The 21,472-nt window shown below is 43.8% G+C and overlaps 1 protein-coding gene across 2 annotated transcripts in view; it reads right to left on the bottom strand.

Moving 5' to 3' along the window:
* ENPP6 (ectonucleotide pyrophosphatase/phosphodiesterase 6) overlaps positions 1-21,472 on the bottom strand; it is a 33,875-nt gene that overhangs the window by 8,276 nt on the left and 4,127 nt on the right. For both annotated transcript variants that reach the window (XM_030024649.2, XM_041125463.1), the window contains exons 2-5: positions 13,936-14,115; positions 7,616-7,727; positions 3,129-3,270; positions 1,921-2,100 (exon numbers count right to left, since the gene is read on the bottom strand). In XM_030024649.2, the coding sequence (XP_029880509.1) occupies positions 1,921-2,100; positions 3,129-3,270; positions 7,616-7,727; positions 13,936-14,115 (614 nt within the window). The remainder of the gene's footprint in view (positions 1-1,920; positions 2,101-3,128; positions 3,271-7,615; positions 7,728-13,935; positions 14,116-21,472) is intronic.

The raw sequence follows: 21,472 nt of genomic DNA, 5'->3' as shown, positions 1-21,472 counted from the left end.
CATTCCCTCTTTGTGCTCTTGAGTGAACAATTAGTGTCACCTCACCTGTGTTTCTTACACTTAACCAGTCAATCCCTATCAAAGGGATTGATAGTGCTTAATTACCTGCTTCATAAGGATGCTGTGAGATTAATCAGCCAATGCCTGCGGCTTTGAAGCTGCACAATGCTGTACAAGTGGTTTATTAATATTAATCATACTGTCTGGAATATAATCACACAAATGTGGTTAAACCCCAAATTATTCAGAAAAATATTTTAAATGTCTAAAGAAGATGTTCATATGCCAGGAAGGAGGCAGTTGTTGGAGTCCCCAGAGTGTATATCGCTCTTTTGCTTAAATATAAATAATCTTCAGGAATAAATAGCTCGATTCTGCAAAGAATGAAAGGTCCTTCACGAGCCTTTTAGCTAAGTCCCCCTTGCGTGTATATGTGTGCAAGAGATTTGCACTGATATGCAGTTGCCGAAAGGACAGCACCAGGCTGTGATGGCACGACTCAGCCAGACCCTCCCACCGTTACCTGGACTAGAGAGCGGTCCTGGTATTTCACCAGTACTTCGGGTGCTTCAAAATGGGGTAACTCTTAAAGGTGATAACCACTATGTTATGATATGATCTAATTCCTAAACATGGCTCTTTAAAGTGAATTAAGAATGGAGGAATCTGGCTACTGGGAAACAGAAAATCAACTTTATTTCGCTTAAAAAAGCAGCACTCCACTAAGAAGTCCTAAAAAGAAACAAAGGAAGAAAACAAAACCATGGTGCGATGCATTGTACTTTATTATCCTTAGGGATATTAGGCTGTTTAATGAGAGAGAAGCATGTGCTTAAGAGCTTTGTCGGATGAAACCCCACGTCTGCATGAAGTTGCAACTTATACTTGCCCTTCTTTGAAGGCCTGGCCTACAAAAATAGGGATCTCTGACTTAAGGCTGAGGCGAGCATCTATAAACTCTGTGATACCCCGCAGGAACTCTGAGTGAATTGCTTACACATGCCTCTACGACAAATTTCAATTCTGGCACTAATTTTAAATGTTCACAATATCACAGCTATACAATTCCTGGAGAGCCTGTTTGGGTGCAAAAATTAGCAAAAATTCTCTTAAAAATATTTGCCCAAGCTACAATATACTGGAATTGGCTAAAATATAATATAGAAAACAAAATTATTTACCTGGAGCATGGACTGCCAATTTTGTACATCCACTCATCTATATTCTGAGGACAGCAATAATGACTTCTCAAGCACTGGTTTCTGGTTAAACTATAATGTACTAGTCTATTAGTTACAGATGCTGCATTTTCATTCTTTTCAAGTGGTTTCCAAATTTTTTCCTGTATTGTTTTAATTTGTCCCTTAAAATCCTGCAGTTCTAGCCTTGGGCTTTTATGGTTGATTCAATCCCACATGCTTGTTCAACAAAATTCTTCAAAGGAGAATATTGTAAAAAAAAATTGGTTTTTGTAATTCTGGTCTAATGGAGTTAATTCCTCACACTCTATGGGAGTTTACTGGAATATGAATGCCTGACCTCCTCCAGATCATTTGAAAATCCCAGCTAGAGTGTCAATAAATTGACTCTTATATATATAAAATCCTAAAAATGGGTTTTGAGCTAAAATCTTTCAGCTATTTATCAGATGCACATAGTGGTGGGGTTTGAAAGCATGTATCTGTGCCAAATAACAGTCAAAGTTCACGCTTTTTAATTTGGCTGGTGTGACTTTCCTTCAGAAACCAGTGTCACAAGAGTGTCACAGAATCCAAGTCTGACTCCCGATAAGAGCCTCAGGTTGATTTTTACACACATCTCTGAGACCGGGTTTTGGATGTTGCGAGCAAACAAAAGACATAATTGTCATAAAAAACAAGGAAACACAGAACTAAATAAATACGAATAAGCTGTACTTACCTCTGCGTGCTTCTCTGGAGCTGGCCAGAGGCTCACAACAGGACCTCGATCCTTCATTTGTATGGTATCACTCATATTGATATAGTTTTTCAGCTCAATCACTTTGTCCGCCCAAGAGATGTCTGTCATCCCATGATCAGAGAAGAGGAGGACGTTGACATCATGCTGAAGACCCATGCTCTGTGAAGCGAGTGCATGACAGCCGTTATGGCCAGGAATGTGTTTTGCTTTGCCTGCTGGCAAATTTTAATTCCCATTTGACTGCCACTGATTTAGTGGAAGTTGGCCAGAAGGAGCACGGTCGCAAACGCCCTTCAGTGTGGTTTGCCACCACCCGTAATGGTGGACGTCCACTCTCACTTGCTGCCCTGGAAGAGTCTGAGAGGTTAGCACCAAAGACAGATTTGCCAAAATAAATCCACCCCTCTGCTAAATAACTAGATGCTACATCCCAGTCCCACAAACCAGTTGTCCCAGTTCGTCTTTCTTAGACAGGATTTTATCCAACTGTTCTTCATCTGTAGGCCAAAATGGCTGGGGAAGAGCAACTTTTTCATGGTACACCTGTGGCAGGGGTATTTCTCTCTTCCCCTCCCAAACACAGGCACTTAGCATTAGAGCTTTTATAATTCAGTGAAATTGGAAATACATATTCCTCTCCTCACTGAAACACATAAAAAACTCCAACGTGCATTTATCATTGTCAGAAATATTCACAGAATCAACATTTACCAAAAAGCTTGGTATCCTCCTTTTCTCACTGCAAAATAATTTAGATAATGTTTTTTAAAGCAAAGTTTAAAGTACAAAGTTCTGAGTGGTGCCATAAAAACCACTATAAAAGTTAATTGTCTGATTCCACAAACCTTAGGAAGTGAGTGGTTTTGATTTGTTTGCCTACTATAAAGCCCAGCCGGCAACACATGTTATAAACAGAGCAACATGTATATCGGTTTATGGCTTCCTGGGGCTATTGGTATAATAAGCCACTAGGAGGATTATAATGCCATCGACAAAAATAAAAATCAGGGGAATGGTGCCTTGACTTCCACGTGATCTCGGTAGCCTCTTTTTCTCAGGAAATAAAAGTTTACAGCCAACGCATCCAATTAACAGGCATTAAATAGGCTCTCGGCAGTGCCACAAAGAGCAGTTTGAAAAGCCTTTTCCAAATGCACCCGGGAGCTGGGTTTTTGGACGCCACTCACCTTGATGAGCGTGATCATGTTGCTCAAGGCTTTGTCCACCTCCTTCAAAGCGTTCTTCCGCTGCTGGGACGAAGGGCCGTAGTGGTGGCCTTCCACGTCAATGCGCTCATAGTACACAGCAGCCATTTCGGCGCTGCCGTTGCTGGAGGTGGGAGGAGAGGCAGGAGTGAGAGGCTGTCACACATGGAGACCTCCTGGCTGCCGGCGTTATTGTCCTCACCGCCACGTAGAGCCACAAAACCACAAAGGAACATTTTCCGCTTCCAGCCTGGGCTTCCTACCCGCTCTCGCACGGCTGGGCTCTTTATTCATGCCCAGAGTCGCCTGGGTTCGCGTGAGACTCCCATCAGAGATGACAGGTAGAGACCGGCATATGCAAACACAGGCTGGCCTGGCAGCTACCTTTTGAATTAGGAAGGAGTCTTTTCCTTTAATGACAATGAAAGACCTAGAAGAAATACTAATTTCTGTGCTGAATGCCCTTATTAAAAGTATTGTGGGAATTACCCATTAAATCTGCTTTAATTAAAGTTTGGCACTTCTGGCTTTCTCCTGTGTGAGGTCTTCCAAACCACCGAGGTCAACTCAGGATGTGTTCTTCCATGACCTTGCAAAATCCCGAGTGGTATGAATTGAGGTGAAATTTTAGATGGGGTTTTTATGCAGGAATATGACCAAAGGAAACCTAAGGTAATCTCAGAGTTGCACAAGTTTAGCTGATCACACGTTTCTGCACTGAATGCCCTCAGCCTAATTACTGGGGACTGCACATACATCAGTGCTTAATTACATTTTCATGACCACTCTACAGTTCACTGTAAAGCTCCCTGAGAGCAGTCGTGTGGATAAAATTGCAAATCCATGCTCATGAAGTTCAAACCCAGTCTTTTTCTACTGTACTTAATATATGACAGGGCGTGCCATCCATAATACATGCCCTCATCCAGATCAAGATCCCTACAAAAAGATGTGTGATGTCCTGACAGGTCCACCTTCTCTGATTAAAGACACCCGAGTAGTCTGGTGTAATGAGTGAGACAGAAGAGAAAAAATCAGAGGTGAGGGACTGACTGAATGAATTAGGGTCTGTCATTTGCATTTTTAAGTTTGCTGAAGGCCTTAGAGGAGCAGTCCTGCAGGAAGCTGAAGGTCTCTGCTGTGGTGGGAATTTCTCCACTGATGGCCCTGAAGAACAGTGTTCTTTCTCACTCTTCATGATTTTAAAATCATTCAAGTGAAGCAGCCCTTCCCTCCCCCCAATTTCATTTTAAGCATTACTTTCCATCTGTATTAGGCATAAATTCATTTCTAAAATGTAACCCTGTAATTTCTATATTGCATGCACACTCACTGGACCTATTGAAACAGTTTTCTTCTGCTGCAGTGTCTATTAATTAGCTATTTAGACTGCTTTGTGTCACACTGCTTTGTGTCTTCTCACCTGTAACTAAATGATCAGAAGCTAAGAAAGAGATTTATTGCATAGAACAAGTGGTCTTATTTAGGCTGTGGTGAGATTTCTCAGTGAGGGCTCAGTGCTGTAAGGATGAACATTCAACTTTTCACATGACTTCAGTGGGACAAGATCCAGTTATGTGGCATGCTTAGGAGTTTGCAGGATTGGGTACAGCACATCCAGAGCTTGTAAGACTGAGTTTGACTTTGTTTCCTCTTTTCCTAAGAAAACTAGGCATCTCTGATCTTGGCTTGCATGGGGGAAGTACTCTGTCTTTCTAACTGTGTGTTAGTCCTGTCTTCTCCCATCAGCAGTAATTTTCAAAAGAAATGGCTAAGGAAAGCTTGCTGAAGAAAACTGGATGGCATCGATGGCAATACCAAAAAGGGTTTCGTATTTTATCAACAGACTTTTGCAAACTTCATGACACCTGTCCAGGATGGTAGGTAGATTACCACAGCCCTTAAATCATAGTTGTGGAAAAGACATACGGGATGTTTTAGCTTTACTTGCCAAAAATGGGTGCTTGACTTAGTTTTGAATATTTTTGGTCTAAATAATGGTCTCAAAGCACCTGTTTGAAGAGAGTGGAAAATATTCCTGAAGGATGGTTTCCTTTGGTTGCCAAGAGGAGCTCAGTGGCTCCCTGATGAGTTAGGTACTCCTGCCCTTGCAGAGAGCATTGATAAAACTCCCTTTGACCCTGGTGAACTTAAGATAGGTCAGGACGTTCCTGTGCCCAAATTCAAGTTAATCCTAGGCCACCATGCCACAATAAAGGGCTTACTTTCTCTACCTTGAAGTCCCTGTAAGGTTTGCTAATGGTGGGAGCATAAGTGCAGTTCCTTAGCTACTAATACCTGCCATTAGGGCAACTGACCTTGCCACAGGCTGTTTTCCCACATATAGCTGGTGCCAGCCTCAGCCTAATGGGCTTTTTCAATTAGTTGGGGTGTGGAAAGGAAACAGGCTGGATTTGCCAGCCTTTGAAGATATAGATGACAATAAAACACAGCTCAAGACTCTTCTACCCAGAGATGCTGACTCCTGCTAAATGAATACACCTGCAATAAAGGCATTTCAGAGGCTTTACTTCTTATGGGCTGGCCCAGCAGCACTGAAAATTGTTTGCTAAATTTCAAAGGACTAAACAAAGAGGATGAATGAGAGAAAGGATAAGGAAAACCTACCTGATTTTTAATCTGTTCATTCTCTACCCTCCTTTCTTACTGTAAGTCTCCGCAGTATTTACACCCACAACTGATTATTAATTTTATCAACAATCATTCCTTTTTCCTCTTTTCTGCCTTGCTGCAGACAGGGCGCTTAGTTTAAAGAAAAGGAACCCAGGCAGAAGTTCAAGAGGGATGGTGTGTAAATGGACACCAGAGACCAGACCTCCCGCAGCTCCAGGATGATCTGCAGGATTTGGGCTCTTCAGCAGGCTGTAGCTGGTGTTTACAGCAGACATCGCGGTGGCAGGGATTTGCTCTTTTCTTGAAATCACTAGCTTTCACCTCTTGCAAGCTGCCTCACCAACACTGTTGTGTCTCTGCCCTTTTCTTCTTTTCCACGGAAGGCAGCAGCAAGCAGCCTTGTGATTTAGGCTGAATTAGCTATTGAAACCTTTTCAATGGGCTCCAGCTACCCAAAAGAGCGGCTTGAAGGGCTGGAGCTTTTAACAGTTTGTGCCTCGCCTTTAATCGTGTTCACCATTACAAAGCTGCAAACCGTCCTGAGCAGCCTTATGCACCTTGCTTCATTGAAACCAGGCAGGAAGCTTCAAGCATATCTTGACTTATCCCCAAATGATACCTGACCAAAACCTTTCTATGGTAATTCTGGGTTCCTACCAGAAGTCAGAGCTGGTATCTGTATTCAGTTTCCCATTCCCTTTTTTATTCACTGAATTAAAAGTGTTGCAGAAGCTCCAGAAAGCCTCCTATGGCACATATGACCTCCTCATGTCACATGCAGATAGCTATCTTAAAATCTAAGCTAAATCATTTCAGGATCAAATGTCTCTCACATGTTCTGAGATGGCTTCTCTCTAAGCCCCATGCTGTAAATGACACTATGATTTGTGAGCATCTGTGCAGCAGGACCCAGTGTGCAACTGGAAGCAACATCTCCAACAGCGCTCTCATCATTTTGGAGCCTTTATCTCAAGGACAAGCAACACTCAGCATCTGAATACAACACTTTTTGGATTTAAATTGCTATGGCAATTCGCAAGTAGTAAACCAATGAGGTTTTAAAAGAGGAAGCTTAGTTATAGCTAAGGTAAGGCATTGGCTCTGCATGTGGTGGTGCAATCTTCCCTGATTTTACAACCTATGTGGAATTGTCCCTTGTTAATATTTGGATGAGAGCTGGTAGAACTGGAAAGCTGGCTGTGGAGCATATGTTCTTCCTAGGAGTTGTCTGAGAGATGTGTTCCCATCAGTTGGGCTAGATGATCGTTGTAGGTCCCTTCCAAATGAACTATTCTATTCTATTCTATTCTATTCTATTCTATTCTATTCTATCCTATTCTACATATATGCATGAAATGAAGGCCTGCTCCACAATCATTGTGCCCGAGATGTTCTAAAATGCAGAAGGAGCCAAAGCATTGGCCTCATAAACAAGTGACTGGAGCTGTGTCCTGATTTCAGAATTTCCAAATTCCCAGGAGCTCTCTCTAAAACCAAGCATTTCAAAGTCTGCTCTTGCAGGTCAGTGAACAGATACTCACAGACTGATCTTGAAGTTGTTTGAAACAGCAAATTAAAAAAAAGTAAGTCGGGATGTCTCCTCTGCGTTGTAACCTACACATGAAGAGAGGAGCACATCTTCCCCTCCGACCTTAATGTAAGGCCCTATTTCTTTTATGGTCATGTTTCTATGACAGTACTGTAAAGCAGTCTTGGCCCCCATCTTCCTACCTGGGAGCCAATCCTGAAAATTTCCTTGGAGCAAGGCTGATAGTAAACCCAAATACTCACCCTTGAGCGAGGAAACCCCACACCGCGGAAGTCTAGTAACGTACCGCAAAGACTCGAGAGCATCACTGATGGCATCTGCAAAGTTTTTGTCTGTTGGGACGCTGAAGTATTCGCGGCAATAACTTGGTCTGACCCCAAGGATTTCGACCTCGCAACCTACGAGCGAAAAATATGGTAAGCTCTGCTGTTTCACCTTGATCACAGACCCCACACCGTGGGGTCCAAGTTCAGGTTTGTAAATTCCCTGTGACATTACTTACCTTACACCTTCCCTGCAGGAAACCTTGTGGTTGGGAAGTGAAAAGGGGAGAGAGGTTGGTTTGACGAGTGCTTGTAGCAAACCGTACATTGGATCCTTTTATTTCTTTCTCTAAAAGGAAGGTCTCTGTGTGACCTTCCCACAATAAAACTCTTGATTCCCTCGTGGCAGATGGTTTCCACCTAAATCGCTAGCTTGTTCTCATTTTAACTGCTGCAGCCACATAGCCTCATTTCCAGGCTTCCAACATAAAAGATTTAGATATTGTTCCCTGAAAGTTCAGCAAATACTTTCCAGTTAGACACGCTGTATCTTACGTCGTAATATCCTCTATAAACTGTATTTTATTATGTGATACTGGCATTCCACTATTAAAGCTGTTTCCCAGGAGGTCTTATTAAAACAGTATAAACCAATTAACTCTCTTGGTAACTTGCAGCCTTCCTTGCAAAATACAGTCTGTTTTGTGGCCCAGAAATTTATGGCAACAAATCCTACAGGAGAACATGGCCCTGAACACACAAAAACATGTTTTTTGGGGTTTTTTTGCCCTTTTGCTCTCTGGTTACTATGCTGCTGAATAACATTAATATTTAAAAGAAGTGTGCTTTCAGAAACACTGGATTCATGCAAATTATCTTTCGAGAGCCCCAGAGTCCTCCCATCACAGTTAGGCATTTTCTGGTGTATTCCTGGGGCACAAGGAGGGGGAAAAAAAAGGGATTTCTTGCAAAATGGCCTCTGTATACAGCAATACAGTCAGGGCAAAAAGGCAACTCTAAGCCATAGCCTGAATCTGTGTACACGTGGGTCCCTTTTCTCCTCCTTTGGCATGAAAAGAACAGGCGTTAAGGACTGTCATAAGTTGACTTGTTGCTTGGCGAGGGGAAGAACGTTGCACAGGAGGTGTAAGTACAGAGAGGGCACTAGAGCAAGCAGAGCTACTTTCAGAGATGATTTACAGTGGTTTGCTTACCGGGACACTCAGTAAAGAGAATTTGTCAGTGTCTTGCATCTCAGCCTGCATGAGCTCACATCGCTGAGGTGCATTACGGGGACACAGGGAAAAAGCACACTGCTTGCAGGCTAAGCTGGCTGAGAGATTTCTGATCGTGCCTTCTCAGGAGTACCATGAAAGCTTAAAAAAACTTAAATATTTAAGCTTAGGGAATTTAAAAAAATCTTCACTGATTTGCAGAAAGACAGATAAGTCAGATGGAGGTTACCCTTCCAAAAGTTCAAGAGCCCTAGCACACATGATGAATTCAGTCTTCTTACCCAATGGTCCATGGTAGTCACTCCCAGGTCTCCACAGTCTTTGTATGTTTCAAGTGATCTCATCTATTTTAATTGCTTGTAAGAATTAATTATTTGCAGTAATAAAAGGAAAATGTAGTAAACTAATTTGCTTTTCCGTAAAAACATATTTACATAATTTTGAACCTCTATATAATATTTGTTTTTATAAAAATTGTGGGAGTGTGTGATGGTGCTCACTTTTCGTTCTTCCCCTGTTGCTCCAAACTTACATGACTTAATCCTCCCTTTTCTGCATGGAGATACTTTAGTGTTTATCTCTCCACCACGAAAGCAATCTGCAATCTGGATGAACAGCCTGGAGATTGCTTGACAAGAACTGACTTTCCATACCGTCCTACAGTAAAACTTCTATACATCTGCACACAGCACTTTGAAGAAATGACATTGTGCAACAGAGACAGGTCCCAGCTGCTACCTAACCAAATCATCAAAAAAATGTATTCCATGAATGACCTGAAGTCATCTCCAGGAAGCAGGAGCCCTTGCCCCCTGCCCTGAGGGCATGCAGCTTCAGTCTTTTGCATGATGTCCTGGGTGCTACCAGCAGCAAAACACGGGCTTTCAGCTACCTTGGATGCTAGTGGTGATGCAGTAGTCCTCTGTGAGCTTTGCTAGTATTTCAGGAGAGAACTGGAACTTCAAAGCCAATTTCTCCTCTGACACTTGAGTCAGAGGGAAGAGAGTGGCTCCAAAGCCAGGCAAGAAGTTAAGGACGCATTTGGAAATGCGTTGGAAACACTTAGTATTTTAGTTCGGGAGGATGATTGCTCATAGCCAATGACTAATATGATGATTTTGCCTCTTTTTTCCTCTTCAGATACTGACATCAGATTATAATTTTCTCAGATAACCTTTCTCAGAATTACTCACAAGATAATTTGAACTGGAAGCATTAACCTCTTGGGGATCTGGGATATTTTAGTTGCTGAGATATCTTTGCTATTTCTAGATTGTCAAGTGATGAGCATGACATAAAAGACTACCGAGGCAGCAAAAATTAGGAATCATTTTGGCCACTAAATGTTGGTCTTCCAGTGTGCAGTTCATTGGCAATAACACTGAAAACTCAGGCTGCTTAGATACCAAGAGCTTCCTTTTTTTTTTTAGCCTCTGTGATGAACAGAACTTAAAATTGGATTTTTGACATTAAGGCTTGTTACAATTCCAAAATACTGGCCATGAAGACCCTTTAATATTTAAATTTCATTTTGGTAGAGGCCAGGACAGATGGTAAATTTTCTCATTTAAATATTATGGGAAAGGAAATTTTAAAAAATTTGGAGCCAGACAAAGGGAATGTTAAGTTTTTCTTGGTTAAACTACAAATAGATGAGCTGTATTTACTAAGATGTAATGTTAGATACCTTTCTGCATAGTTTTGTATGACACTAAACCTTTATTTAAAAACCTGAACTACTGGAGCAGGAATAAGGATTTCTTTCACAGTGATATATAGGCTCCTCTTTATCTATCTGACATGGAGACCTGAACCTCTGCCAGCTTTAAATTGCATTTCTAAACATTGATTTAACAGTTGGACACTTCATGTCATAACAGAAGGTTTTGAAAACTTTCCAGACTAGCTGCACGGTCTGGTAAATGTTGTGTTTAAATGGCAAAATGTTGGTTTAGAGTCTTTTTTTTTCGCTTTCTCTCATTTCAGTGTTTAGAAAAGATGTCACCGCACTTCAGCTGAAGCAGTTGCCCGGGCTGCCGGACAACGAAGGGGTTGGAGGGTGTGGGGTGACATCACTCACGGGCCGAGCGTGAGGAGTGCTATAAAGCTCTGACTTTGGTGGTACCGCTGGGATGCTCTCGCACTCCTCTGGGGCTTCTCCATCCGCTGGAGCTGCAGTGCTTCAGACAGGCAACCTGGGCGTGAGGCTGCACATTTCACCCCACGGATGGCGTTAGTTGTTGTGTTTTACTTAGCAATCAAACAGTCAGAGGATACGTTTTTCCCCAGGAATGCTTTGAAGAGCAGAAACTCCCTAATAATCACCGTGAAGAAAGGAGAAAAATGTCCCTACAAGCCAAGTGATTATATTTTGGCAGAAGCGGCAGTTGGGACCCCCGGCACTGTGGATTTTTGGGTCCTCCGTTTCTAGAGGCAGGAGAGCCCAGATGAATTCTGCCTATGAGTTGTCTTTGCTGTGCCTATTTTGGGCCCACCGATAAAGCTGTGATGGATGGGTGTTCACATCCAACAGCCCTCCTGCTCTGTGTCCCTGTTTGCTGGGGTCTGGATGTTCTTCCTTTAAGCACTGACTCTGCATGAGAGAGGAACATATGGAAGAACACAAAGCAGCAGATTTTGCATTCAGACTTTGCAAAGCTTGGAACTGGCTCTGAGGAGGAAATGGCAGTGGTGTAAGTTAACCTTGGGAATCAGCTCGCTGGCATTCACAACGTGATTCTGCTACATTTGATCAGTCTCGTTTGTCTTCACTGCTGGCTGGAGAGAAAATAGCATCTTCCAGAACAAAGTGTGATGAATTTGGCTGTACATTGCTGTTCCTATTAAGAGCTTCCCAAACTTTTCCTGTTCAGATCTTTATCAGATTTGCAAGATTCATTACTAAGCAGCAGTATATCCTCAGGCTGGAAGTTAATCACTAATAGCAGATCATATGCAGTGCAAATGTCTGTGGGACCTCTACCCACCTTGGTTATTAAACTCTTATTTTTTCTTTCATTTTGTTTGGCATCACTCCCCAGTCAAATGCTTTGTTAAGAATTAAAGCTTTAAAATAATAGATCTAGAATGTTTAGAAAGGATTACATCCTCATTATGGAACTAGAAAACAGTTCCAAAAAATTGTATAGGGAAAATGTAATAAATACTATTGCATTTGGGGTGACTTCTGTTTACTCCAGTTACACCTGGAGTCCTACTGCAGCCCAACTGCCCTGTGGTTTAGTTCCATAGTACTACATTTCACCCCGCTTCCTGCCCTGTGCCTGACCCTGTGTGGCCAATGTCTCCTTTGAGACCATGAACACCCCTAAAATAAGCATGTGCTTAAGCGTTTGCTGGACTGAGGCACTGATAACTTTGCCAAAGGTTGTCTGTCACAGATAGATAATTAATGACAGACAGACGTACACGTCACAGTCCACAGCTAAAATACCAGATCCACGCAAAAAATTCCCCCTCTGTGTCATAAGAGAGTCAATGCATACACTTGGCAGCATAAGCACTGGGAAAAGGGAGGTTCTATTGTTCCTTGCAATTTTCCACTGGAAACAGTAGACAGAAAATTGTAAAGGGTATACATATGTATACAGGGATACATACATATAGACCTCATATGTCTTTCTCCCTGGGAGACACTGCTCAAAGGGCAACAAGAAGGAGCTAGGTGAAGTCCAAAGGCATTTAATGGAAAGTGATACTGTTCTTTTCGATTTCAGTAGCTCTCTGTAGACTGTTACATCTATTCAGTACCTAATTATACCTATTCAGTGCAGTTACGTGAGTTAAAAATTAATAGTCTATAGAAACAGGTCTTTTTGTAAATCTTTAGAAGAATTTCTACATTCTTGCATAATTTCTATATCCTACTTCATGCATTGCTGTTAGGTCACTTGGGTGATCTTCAATAAGAAGCAGCTTTTTTTTGAGGGCTGATCCAAACCATTGTATTTAGTCTGCAATTCCAGTCCCTTGGACTGCCTTTGAGTCCATAGGGCAATATTGTCACCCTCAGATCTTTTTGCTCTTCAGTACTGTAGAAACACTCTGGGTGGCTTTTCAATGTTTTTCATCTTGGCTCGCTCTTTCTTCCCTTTCCTGAGAACTGTGGCCTTTTTTTCTGGGACGCCACTAGCCACATTGCATGGAAAGACCATGACCAGGCACACGTGCGTTGGGATGCAGAAGACGAGCTGGCTGGGAGCCCGCAGCATGAGTCAGCTGCTGCTGCCCTACCCACTGGCACTGGCTGTATTCAGTACGGCTCTTCTAGCATGTGGTCCTCTAGCCTGCAGTTACATACAGGAGGATATTTGCATACTGCTTAGGTAGCAGAGTTAAAAGGTCAAAAAGTTGAGAAGCTGGGTACCTTGCAAGGGGTTTGGTCTGGCTGCACAGCTGGAACATTTATTTCCATGTGGGTCCCTAAATGGACAGCCTAAGTGTATATTCCTGTTTGTTAAAAAAAGACTCGTTATTATACATTCCTAGGGATTTCAGTTGTTCAATATCCACAAATGAAGAACGAAAAGGCCAAGTCCCTCCAAATGAATGGCTCAGACTCAGAGCAACTGGGACCTCAGCCGAGTTAATGATGAAGGAGGACAAAAGTGCTCACTCCAGCTCACCAAAGGATGCTTTGCTTTCAGCTGTATTTTGCTGTCCTCACAGAATAGATTGTCTTCAGCTCTCAGCTACTAATTTCCAGGTTGAAACCAAACAAGCATTGGGGGAGGATGGTTACTGTTTAACTTTGATCAGTGACATGGTCTACAATTCAGCACACCAGAAGCTACAGGTGGGCAAGAGGAATGAGCAGTTGGTGGAGGAGGGGATGCTTTGCAAGAGAGCGCTCCCCTGAAGATAACGTTTGGTGGAAAGCTACCTCCAGTGGCACTCCAGTCTCTTCCTAAGCATATGCAAATTGTCATGGCCTAAGAAAAGATAATTCATTTCTATGAGTGGCTAGTAAAGTACTCATAATTCTTGTCTGTATTTCAGAATGGTATTAAAGAGCCATCCTACAGCGTATGGAGTCCTTAGATGTAAAGATGCACTGTTAAGATGGTAGCAATTTTTGACATACTAACCTGGCCAGTAGTACATGGAAACATTCTTTTTTTCTTTCATCATTGTGACCCACAAAGGCTCCGATCCATTCCACCAGAGAGGCAGCATGCTTTCTTTATTCACACCAATATCAAAAGACAAATTTGTCTTTTGGTCCCACATGTAGTTTCCAATCATCTGATGGACTTCACAGTGGCGACCTTCAGGGGTGGAGAAAAAAAACCAGCACAATCAGATTAGTGTTCTCCAGCAGAAGGAAGGCACCAGCACCACCACTGCTACCACTGGATCATCCAGCAAATCAGCTGAAAAGCCCTGATTTGAACTCAGAGACCTCTTACCTTGCAACCGCTCATACGATCTTCTTGACTCTGTTACCTTTTATTGAGGTCCTCTAGGTAGCTCTCTATATCCCCACAGTTCAGCCACCTAAAATTTAGTTGCTGAAGCTTGTCAGCCACCTGTGTTCCCTTCACAGTCAAAGGAGAAGAAGAGGCACCTCTAGAAAGCAATCCATGCCATCCTAACATAGGCATCTAAGGGATGCTAAGGAGGAGTTATCCTCTGGTGGTACATATTGCTCTCTGTTAGTTGTAGAGAAAGATCACATCATTCACTTAGCTTCAGACAGTCAACTTTTGGACAGCTGAGGTCAGAAGAAACAAATCCCGCACCCCTTGGCCTGTTCAACATGCCGTACCCAGTCCGTACACACAAACCGCGGCAGCCCATGCGGGTGCCACGTGTTTGGCTGATGCCTGGCTCCTTCTACACACACAACATCTGCCAAGTCTGAGGCCATTTTAAGGTACCCGCCAGTGCACAGACCCAGAGGGCTGCAGGAAGCAGTCTGTGAATGGGAAGGGATAAGAGCACGACCTGGAAACATAGAATAAAGTTTGGGAAACACATTTCCCCTCTCCTTTATCCATAGGGCACATTGTTTTTCTGCAAACAAGCAAAAACTAGGCTAAAACCTTTATATGTTACTTTTATTTTCCATTATTGTTTTGGGTTTTTTTAAATGAACACACTTTGGTCTTGGTTGTGGGGACAGCAAACATTTCATCAGACATTTTCAGCCCTCTTACTGCATGTTGGGGGCCCTTGGGGAACGTTGTATTACAAGAAACCAGTATATAATAGCTGAGAGATGTCTTCCACTTCTTGTCATTGTCAGAAGAGAAGATACTGTATTTTAAGAGTTAATCTGCAGGTGGATTAACAAAAACGGGAAAATAAATGTTGAAGATTAAGTTGTACTGGGAGTTCACAATTTCCATATCTTAAAAAGCAACGACTGATGCATGTGTGAGACACTGTCATCATAAGCTGGTGAGTCACGATATTGCAAGGCTTTGATTATTGTGAGACTGAGCGTGGTGATCAGAACTGAAATAACCTTGGTATGCTTGTTTTGAAAAGGCATCATTTTGAGCAGAGGACTCTGTATACTTTGGGTACATGTGACCTTGAAATGGATTTTGAACTCTCCTTCCCTGCCACGAAGTATTTCAATTATGCAAAACATTTCCTCTTCCCCAGCGGAGAAAAACAGTCCCAATTTGTGGCAGCCACTATTTACCATATTAAACCAAACAGATTTAATATAGGAGAACTGGTGGATTGGATGGGCAGTAATCTGTCCTCTTTAGGCTGCCAAGTGCTTTTTTCACTGTAAGTTTCAAAAGAACTTGAAGGAAGCCTCTATAGTGCATAAAAAATGCAGCCTTCCTACTTAGAGGACAACCCCGTCTCTTCAGCTTCTTGAAGTCCACGTACTCCTCAGCATACATCAACCTGCTAAGCTGCGCACAGGCACTGGTGCCAGCCTGGGAAACCTGCAGGTCAGTGCTGAAGCTGTTAGGTCACGTATTTGTATGATGTATAGTGTAGTCTTCATACAGAAACTATGAGCTCTAGCCGCTACTGCTGTGAGCTCCCTATAGGATTTAAGGTCTGCTGTCAGTTTGCCCACCTCTTTAAGGAACAGAATGGAGATTGTTCTTTGTAGCATTGTTGGGAAGTTTAATTAACTGTGTGAACTAATACAGAGGACAGTATTCTTCTGATCTCCACGTCAGACAAGTTCATTCTTCTATGGACTCCAACTCTCTTTTTTATATTAAAAAAGAGGCGTAGAAGACTGTAGGGCATCAGTTTTCATTGCAGACATCCCTGGTTCACAGGGCCAGAAGGGAAGATCAGATGAGCAGACAGACCAAAAAACATGACCTTTTAATGCTGCCTGGAGCCATTCACATCTGCTTGCCTGAAGCCTGTCCCCCAGAAAGACCCTGGACCTCACTGGAAGACATCAGTAACCACCGAATCAATCTCTTCCTTGGGTTGCTCATCCCAATTATTTATTATCAGTAAACACTATTCAAAAAGTATGCCTGGTCTCTAATTTTATTTTTGACCTTTGTTAATCTTCAACAATGGCTATTCTGTGCCTTGCTCACTAGATTAAAAAGCCCTGCAATAGCTGGCATTTCTGCCCCCGCCCCCCCCCCCAGACAATCGTACACAGAATTAAAGTCACTTCTCAAATGTCTTTTGGGTCACCTGTACAACTCCAGTTCTTTACATCCCCTGTTGTAACTTATTTTCTCTAGCCTGAGAAAATGACCTTTGATGATCTCCTTTTTAATGATTATCAAAATAGCAACATGGTGTTAGACAGTCACCATGACACGCTGAATTTATTATTGCTTCCGTTACTGCAGCTTTCCTCTGTAATCAAACATTATCTTATGAGTTTCAAAACTAGAAACAGGGCAAAAAGCAATTTCAGCATAAAGATGTCATTATTTAAACTAACTGCAATTGTAGTAAGAAGCACCCCTTCCTCAAGCAACAGAGGAAAACAAAGAGGGTATAGTTCCCAGGAATATGATAACTGCTGTATCCTTCTGGAAGAGAGCCAGCAAAAGCATTTGCAAGTCTGCATGCTACAGCTTACTTGGACACTCCATTTCTTACAGCATTGGCTTTGTCTAAAGCACATTCCCATGTCTCCAGGCACTTTTGTCAGCATTCAAATGAATCTATGCAACACAAAGATGAAATTAAAAAAAAACCAACAAAACACACAGCCACTTGGCCACCCACAACAACAGCACAGTAATGCTGAGTGCTGTGCACCCTACATTGACCACGTGTGAGATCTGGAAACCAGAGCGTGTGCTCCTGTAGCATTTGCTACAGGAATGACCTCTTCTTTCTTTGGTGGTCTTTCACTGACTGCAGGGGTAGTGCATAGGATCACCAGTCGGCATGATATATCATACAGGGACCACCTGCATCTAAATCTACAAGAGAAAATGCTTTTCTGAGACAATCAATGATCTTTTTTTTAAAAGAGAGGCAGCATGTGGCAGATGCACAATGCTATATCTGGTGCATCGGGCAACGAAACAGAGCTAAACTGTGTCTGCACTGAGCAAATCAGATTTATCAGTCAACCCACAGTGTGTACATTAGCCAATGCAGCAAAGGTACCATAATCTGTACCCATGTGGTATCCACCTGGTGATGAACATAAGTACATGCATTAGCTAAATGTACTGTACTATATAATATTATACGCATGCCTTGCCGCTACGGTGAGACCTTTCCTCCCATGTCGCACCATGATGTCCCGACTCCCCAGGAAGTGACAAGAGCCAGGAGGGCGAATGCAAGCACAGGCTGCCATGGGGCTATAAAAGCTGGGGAAGGGTTAATTTCCTCCACACAAACAGCTGTGCACACATAAGGTAGGTAGGTTTTAACAGCCCAAGTGAGACATGCAGCTGCCTTTGCCCCCTTCCTTCCCTCCCCACAATGTCTTTCCTCTGCTATTCCCTTTCTTGAAGTCACCTAAATGCTGACCCAGACCTGCTCATTTCTCAGCTCCTCACCCCACTTCCAACCCCCCCCAGAGACCTGCTGGATGACTTGTGCTGGGAAACGCTCTGCTCATGCTGCCTGCCACGAGGAGGAAGAGAGCAGGACTTTAAAGTCACCAGCACTGTATTCCTGCTCTGGAGCAGATATTGTGGTGTTGCCATCCCCAAGGACTGAGGCCAGCCTGCTGTGAGCAGAGCATCCTGAAGGGCCCAGCTCTGCCTGATTTGATGCCCTGCTCTTCTCTTCCCCTGCTGGGTCTCATCTGTCCTGCTTTGAAAAGAAAGACTACAGGGAAAAAAACAAAACTCATGTGCTAAACCTTAAGTGGCCTGGAGAAGGCTCATGAGAAGTTGGGGAGGGGGAACGCTGGTCTGGGAAAAGTGGCCCTGCCATCTGCAGGTCCCCAACACAGCAAGATGTGCATGGACAATTTATGGTCCTAGAAGAGCTTGCTGGCAGTCTTTCCAATTTTTTACAACTTCCAATACCAGACAGATTCAAAGCAGAAACACCTTAGCCTACGTCAGGCAAGACTTTGCAATCCAAGTAGGATCACATCAAAAGGCACAGAAAAATCTCTGCTATACACAGCATTATTTCTTTCTCCTGAAGGGGATTCATTTAACAAGAGTGTGAAACTCTTAACTCAATGCTTTCACAATGGGGCCATGGATGGGGTGCATGAAAATTGCTTCCAGAGCATCCAGCTTAGGCTTTGCAGATGCTTGCTTGTGTGGGAAGGCAGGTCTTGTGTCCCTGGAGAGCAAATGCTCCGAGCTGTCTGAATTGAGTGGCAGCAGTGGGCTGAGGGACCACGCTGGGACCCCTGACCACCCACAGCTGGGTACAGCTCAAGGGCACCGCAGCTCCAAGCACTACAGAGGGCCTGAATAAAATGATGGGCAAAGCTGCTGCCTACACCATTAGAGGGGGTACGAGCCTCTGGCAGTTCTCTCTTTATCAGCTGTGACTTCAGCTCTGGGCAAGGAAATACCTTGATACGTGAACGTCCACCTACTGCTGCTAATAGCTGGTAGCAGGTATACTAGTTGTGAGCTGTGAGGTTGTAGCTAGTAAGAAGGAAAAAACTCTGTGCTTCAATTTGTAGCATATGAACTTGTGTGAGAGAAAACTTTCTGTTCCCCACTTTGAAAGTGTTTCCATTTTTTTAACTGGTAGAAAGCAAACACAGATTTTTACAACATTTTGTGTATGTGTGAAAGAAAAATCTTGGCACTTGGCATTGCAGCCTTTCTGCAGGCGGCAAGTAAACAAAGAGAGATGAAGAATGTGAAAATGAAAAACCCTCCCAGTTCCCACTCTCTTCTCCAGCCTGTCCTTGCTAGGAGAGTACCCCTTCCCTGCCAGTTAATAGTATTACCACAGTCGTCTTTGTGCTCTTTTGCTTCCCAACACACAATTTTAGAAATGGAAAGCTACTGAATCCAGGAAAAAGAAGAGACTATTGATTTTAAAACTGTATGTCAGGAACAGAATCTTTTAAATCTTTGCTGCTGCTGGCATCTGTGGTGGTTAAAAGAGGAGCAAAAAGAAAAAACCCTATTCCCTTGTCACTCATCATGCTCTTTGTGTCCTTCTGGCTTTTTTCTCAGCTTGGACAGTGAAGTTGAGATAGTTTCAGTTCACGTGTACGCATAATAAATTTCCCTATTGTACTCTTATCCCTCCATTTTTTGTGCCTCAGACAATATGCAGGTATTGTTTATGTAGTTAAAAACTTGCTTAACTAACTGCTAAACAGAAACTGTCAGCATCCTTTCCTGGACGAGGCTGGAGTCTGGATACCATTAACTGGGCAGCAGAAAAGAGGCATCTGCTAGAGCCATCACCAGGCAGGGCTTCCTCTGGGTACCGAGTGGACAGAGAGTGGAGATGCTGTGCTGTAAACCAGGAGACCTCTCACAGCAAACAATAAATGTAGTAGTACACGTGCACATCAGCCAGACCCCAGACTGGCTATTTATCAGACTGCAACATCATCCACCAAAGCCCCTCAGCTGTCAAGTATGGCAACACTGAGCGCGAGGAGTGGAGGAAGGACAGTAGAAACATGGAAGATGGGTGAAACCTTCAGCCTGGCAAAGTAGACCTTGACCGTCACCCATCCCTGGGACCTCTGCCCTGTTGCCCGTCTTCCTCCTGCCGTGCAGAGGAGAAGGTGATGGCACACGCAGGGCTGAGCCACAGCAGCTGGGAAAACACCACGCACCACCCCTGTATTTTAGAGAAGCCCCAAACATGCCGTCACTGAGTTACAACAAGTGTGGGACAGCCCTGCAAAGACCACAGCCCTCACCTTGGGTGCAGGAGACTGAAACGTCCTCTGTTCAACCTCCTCCTCCATCCTGCAAGCTTCACAGGACCTCACAGCTTCTCTGCCAAGTATTTAAGATCAGGTCCTGTCCAAAGAGGGACATGGATGCTTCTCACCTGCTCCTCTCCAAGCAGCTCCCCACCTACCCACCTCTGCAAGCAGGGACTCCCTCCGTTTCCCACGAAGGCCAAAAGAAATACGGCTCTTAGACGTGAGGCCGCACAGCTGACCGGGCGGCTGGCACGTCCTCACAGATGACCTGCCAGAAAAGATCTAATTTGTTGTTGTTAGAATCTTGGAAAATAAATCCTGCCCGGGCTTCCAGCTCAGATGTGATACCGTCCACCCGTGTTTATGCTGGCTGGGGATGGAAATGCGAGGGGCCCCTGTGTGCCCTGAGCTGGCGGGGGCTTCAGGGGAACTGGGGTGCAGGGGGTCCCCCAGCACACCCCCTGCCAATGCCTGTGGGTTTGCAGGTGAGGGACACCCAAACCCCTCAGTGTGAGCATCTTTTCTTGAAAGATCTGGCATGAAGGGCTCTGAAGCAATAACTCATTCTTGCAGCAGTTACGGGGAAGACCTCAGACTTTCCATTTAGCTTGGCATGAGAGCTCCCTGCAGAGCCAGGCCACAGCAGGGAAAGGGAAAAATTAAAAACTCCCCACAGGATAAAAACCCGAGGTGGCTTGTGGTCTTAATTCCTTTCTTTGCAAAACAAACAGTGCATGGTCTGATTAAGTGATCCTTTTGGGATACGCATATTTGGACTCCTTCATCCCGCCTTTGCCAAGCCCATGTCAAGCCCTGCAAAGCTCTCGCAAACACACCTGTGAGCAGCCACAGATCTTTGTAGCTAATTCACCATTTTATGTCACACCTTTCAGGTCAACAACCGCAATACCCTAACTGGAGCATGGAGAACGAGGACACCAAGTAGGATTCAGCCTGGTAGCTCAGAAAACAACCCAACCGCTCAAGAAACAGTCTTTATACCACTGTGGAAGCCAAAACTGGGGAAGGTGGCATGAATGAAGTTGTTAGAGATGATTGCTTTTCAAAGAGTGGGATTTTAAGCCGGTACATCCTTGGACTACTTGCACACCACCAGATTTTTGTAACAAAACAACTTCTCTGATTGTGCGTCGGCAAGATCCTTTTGCTCCAGCAATGACTTGGCTGGTGTTTGGTGCTTCTTCAAGCAAATAGCATTTGTCTTTCAGCTAATTCAGGGCAGTGCTTTGTCTTCCTGTTGAGCTGTGAGTGCCACCCCAGCCCGTCCTTGGTGGGAGACCCTGCAGGGTGCTGGGTGGCAGCTGCGATGCCCAGTG

This window comes from Aquila chrysaetos, chromosome 1 (assembly GCF_900496995.4).
Source record: "Aquila chrysaetos chrysaetos chromosome 1, bAquChr1.4, whole genome shotgun sequence".
NCBI classification, from domain to species: Eukaryota; Metazoa; Chordata; class Aves; order Accipitriformes; family Accipitridae; genus Aquila; species Aquila chrysaetos.
This window is presented reverse-complemented; position numbering and strand designations above follow the sequence as displayed.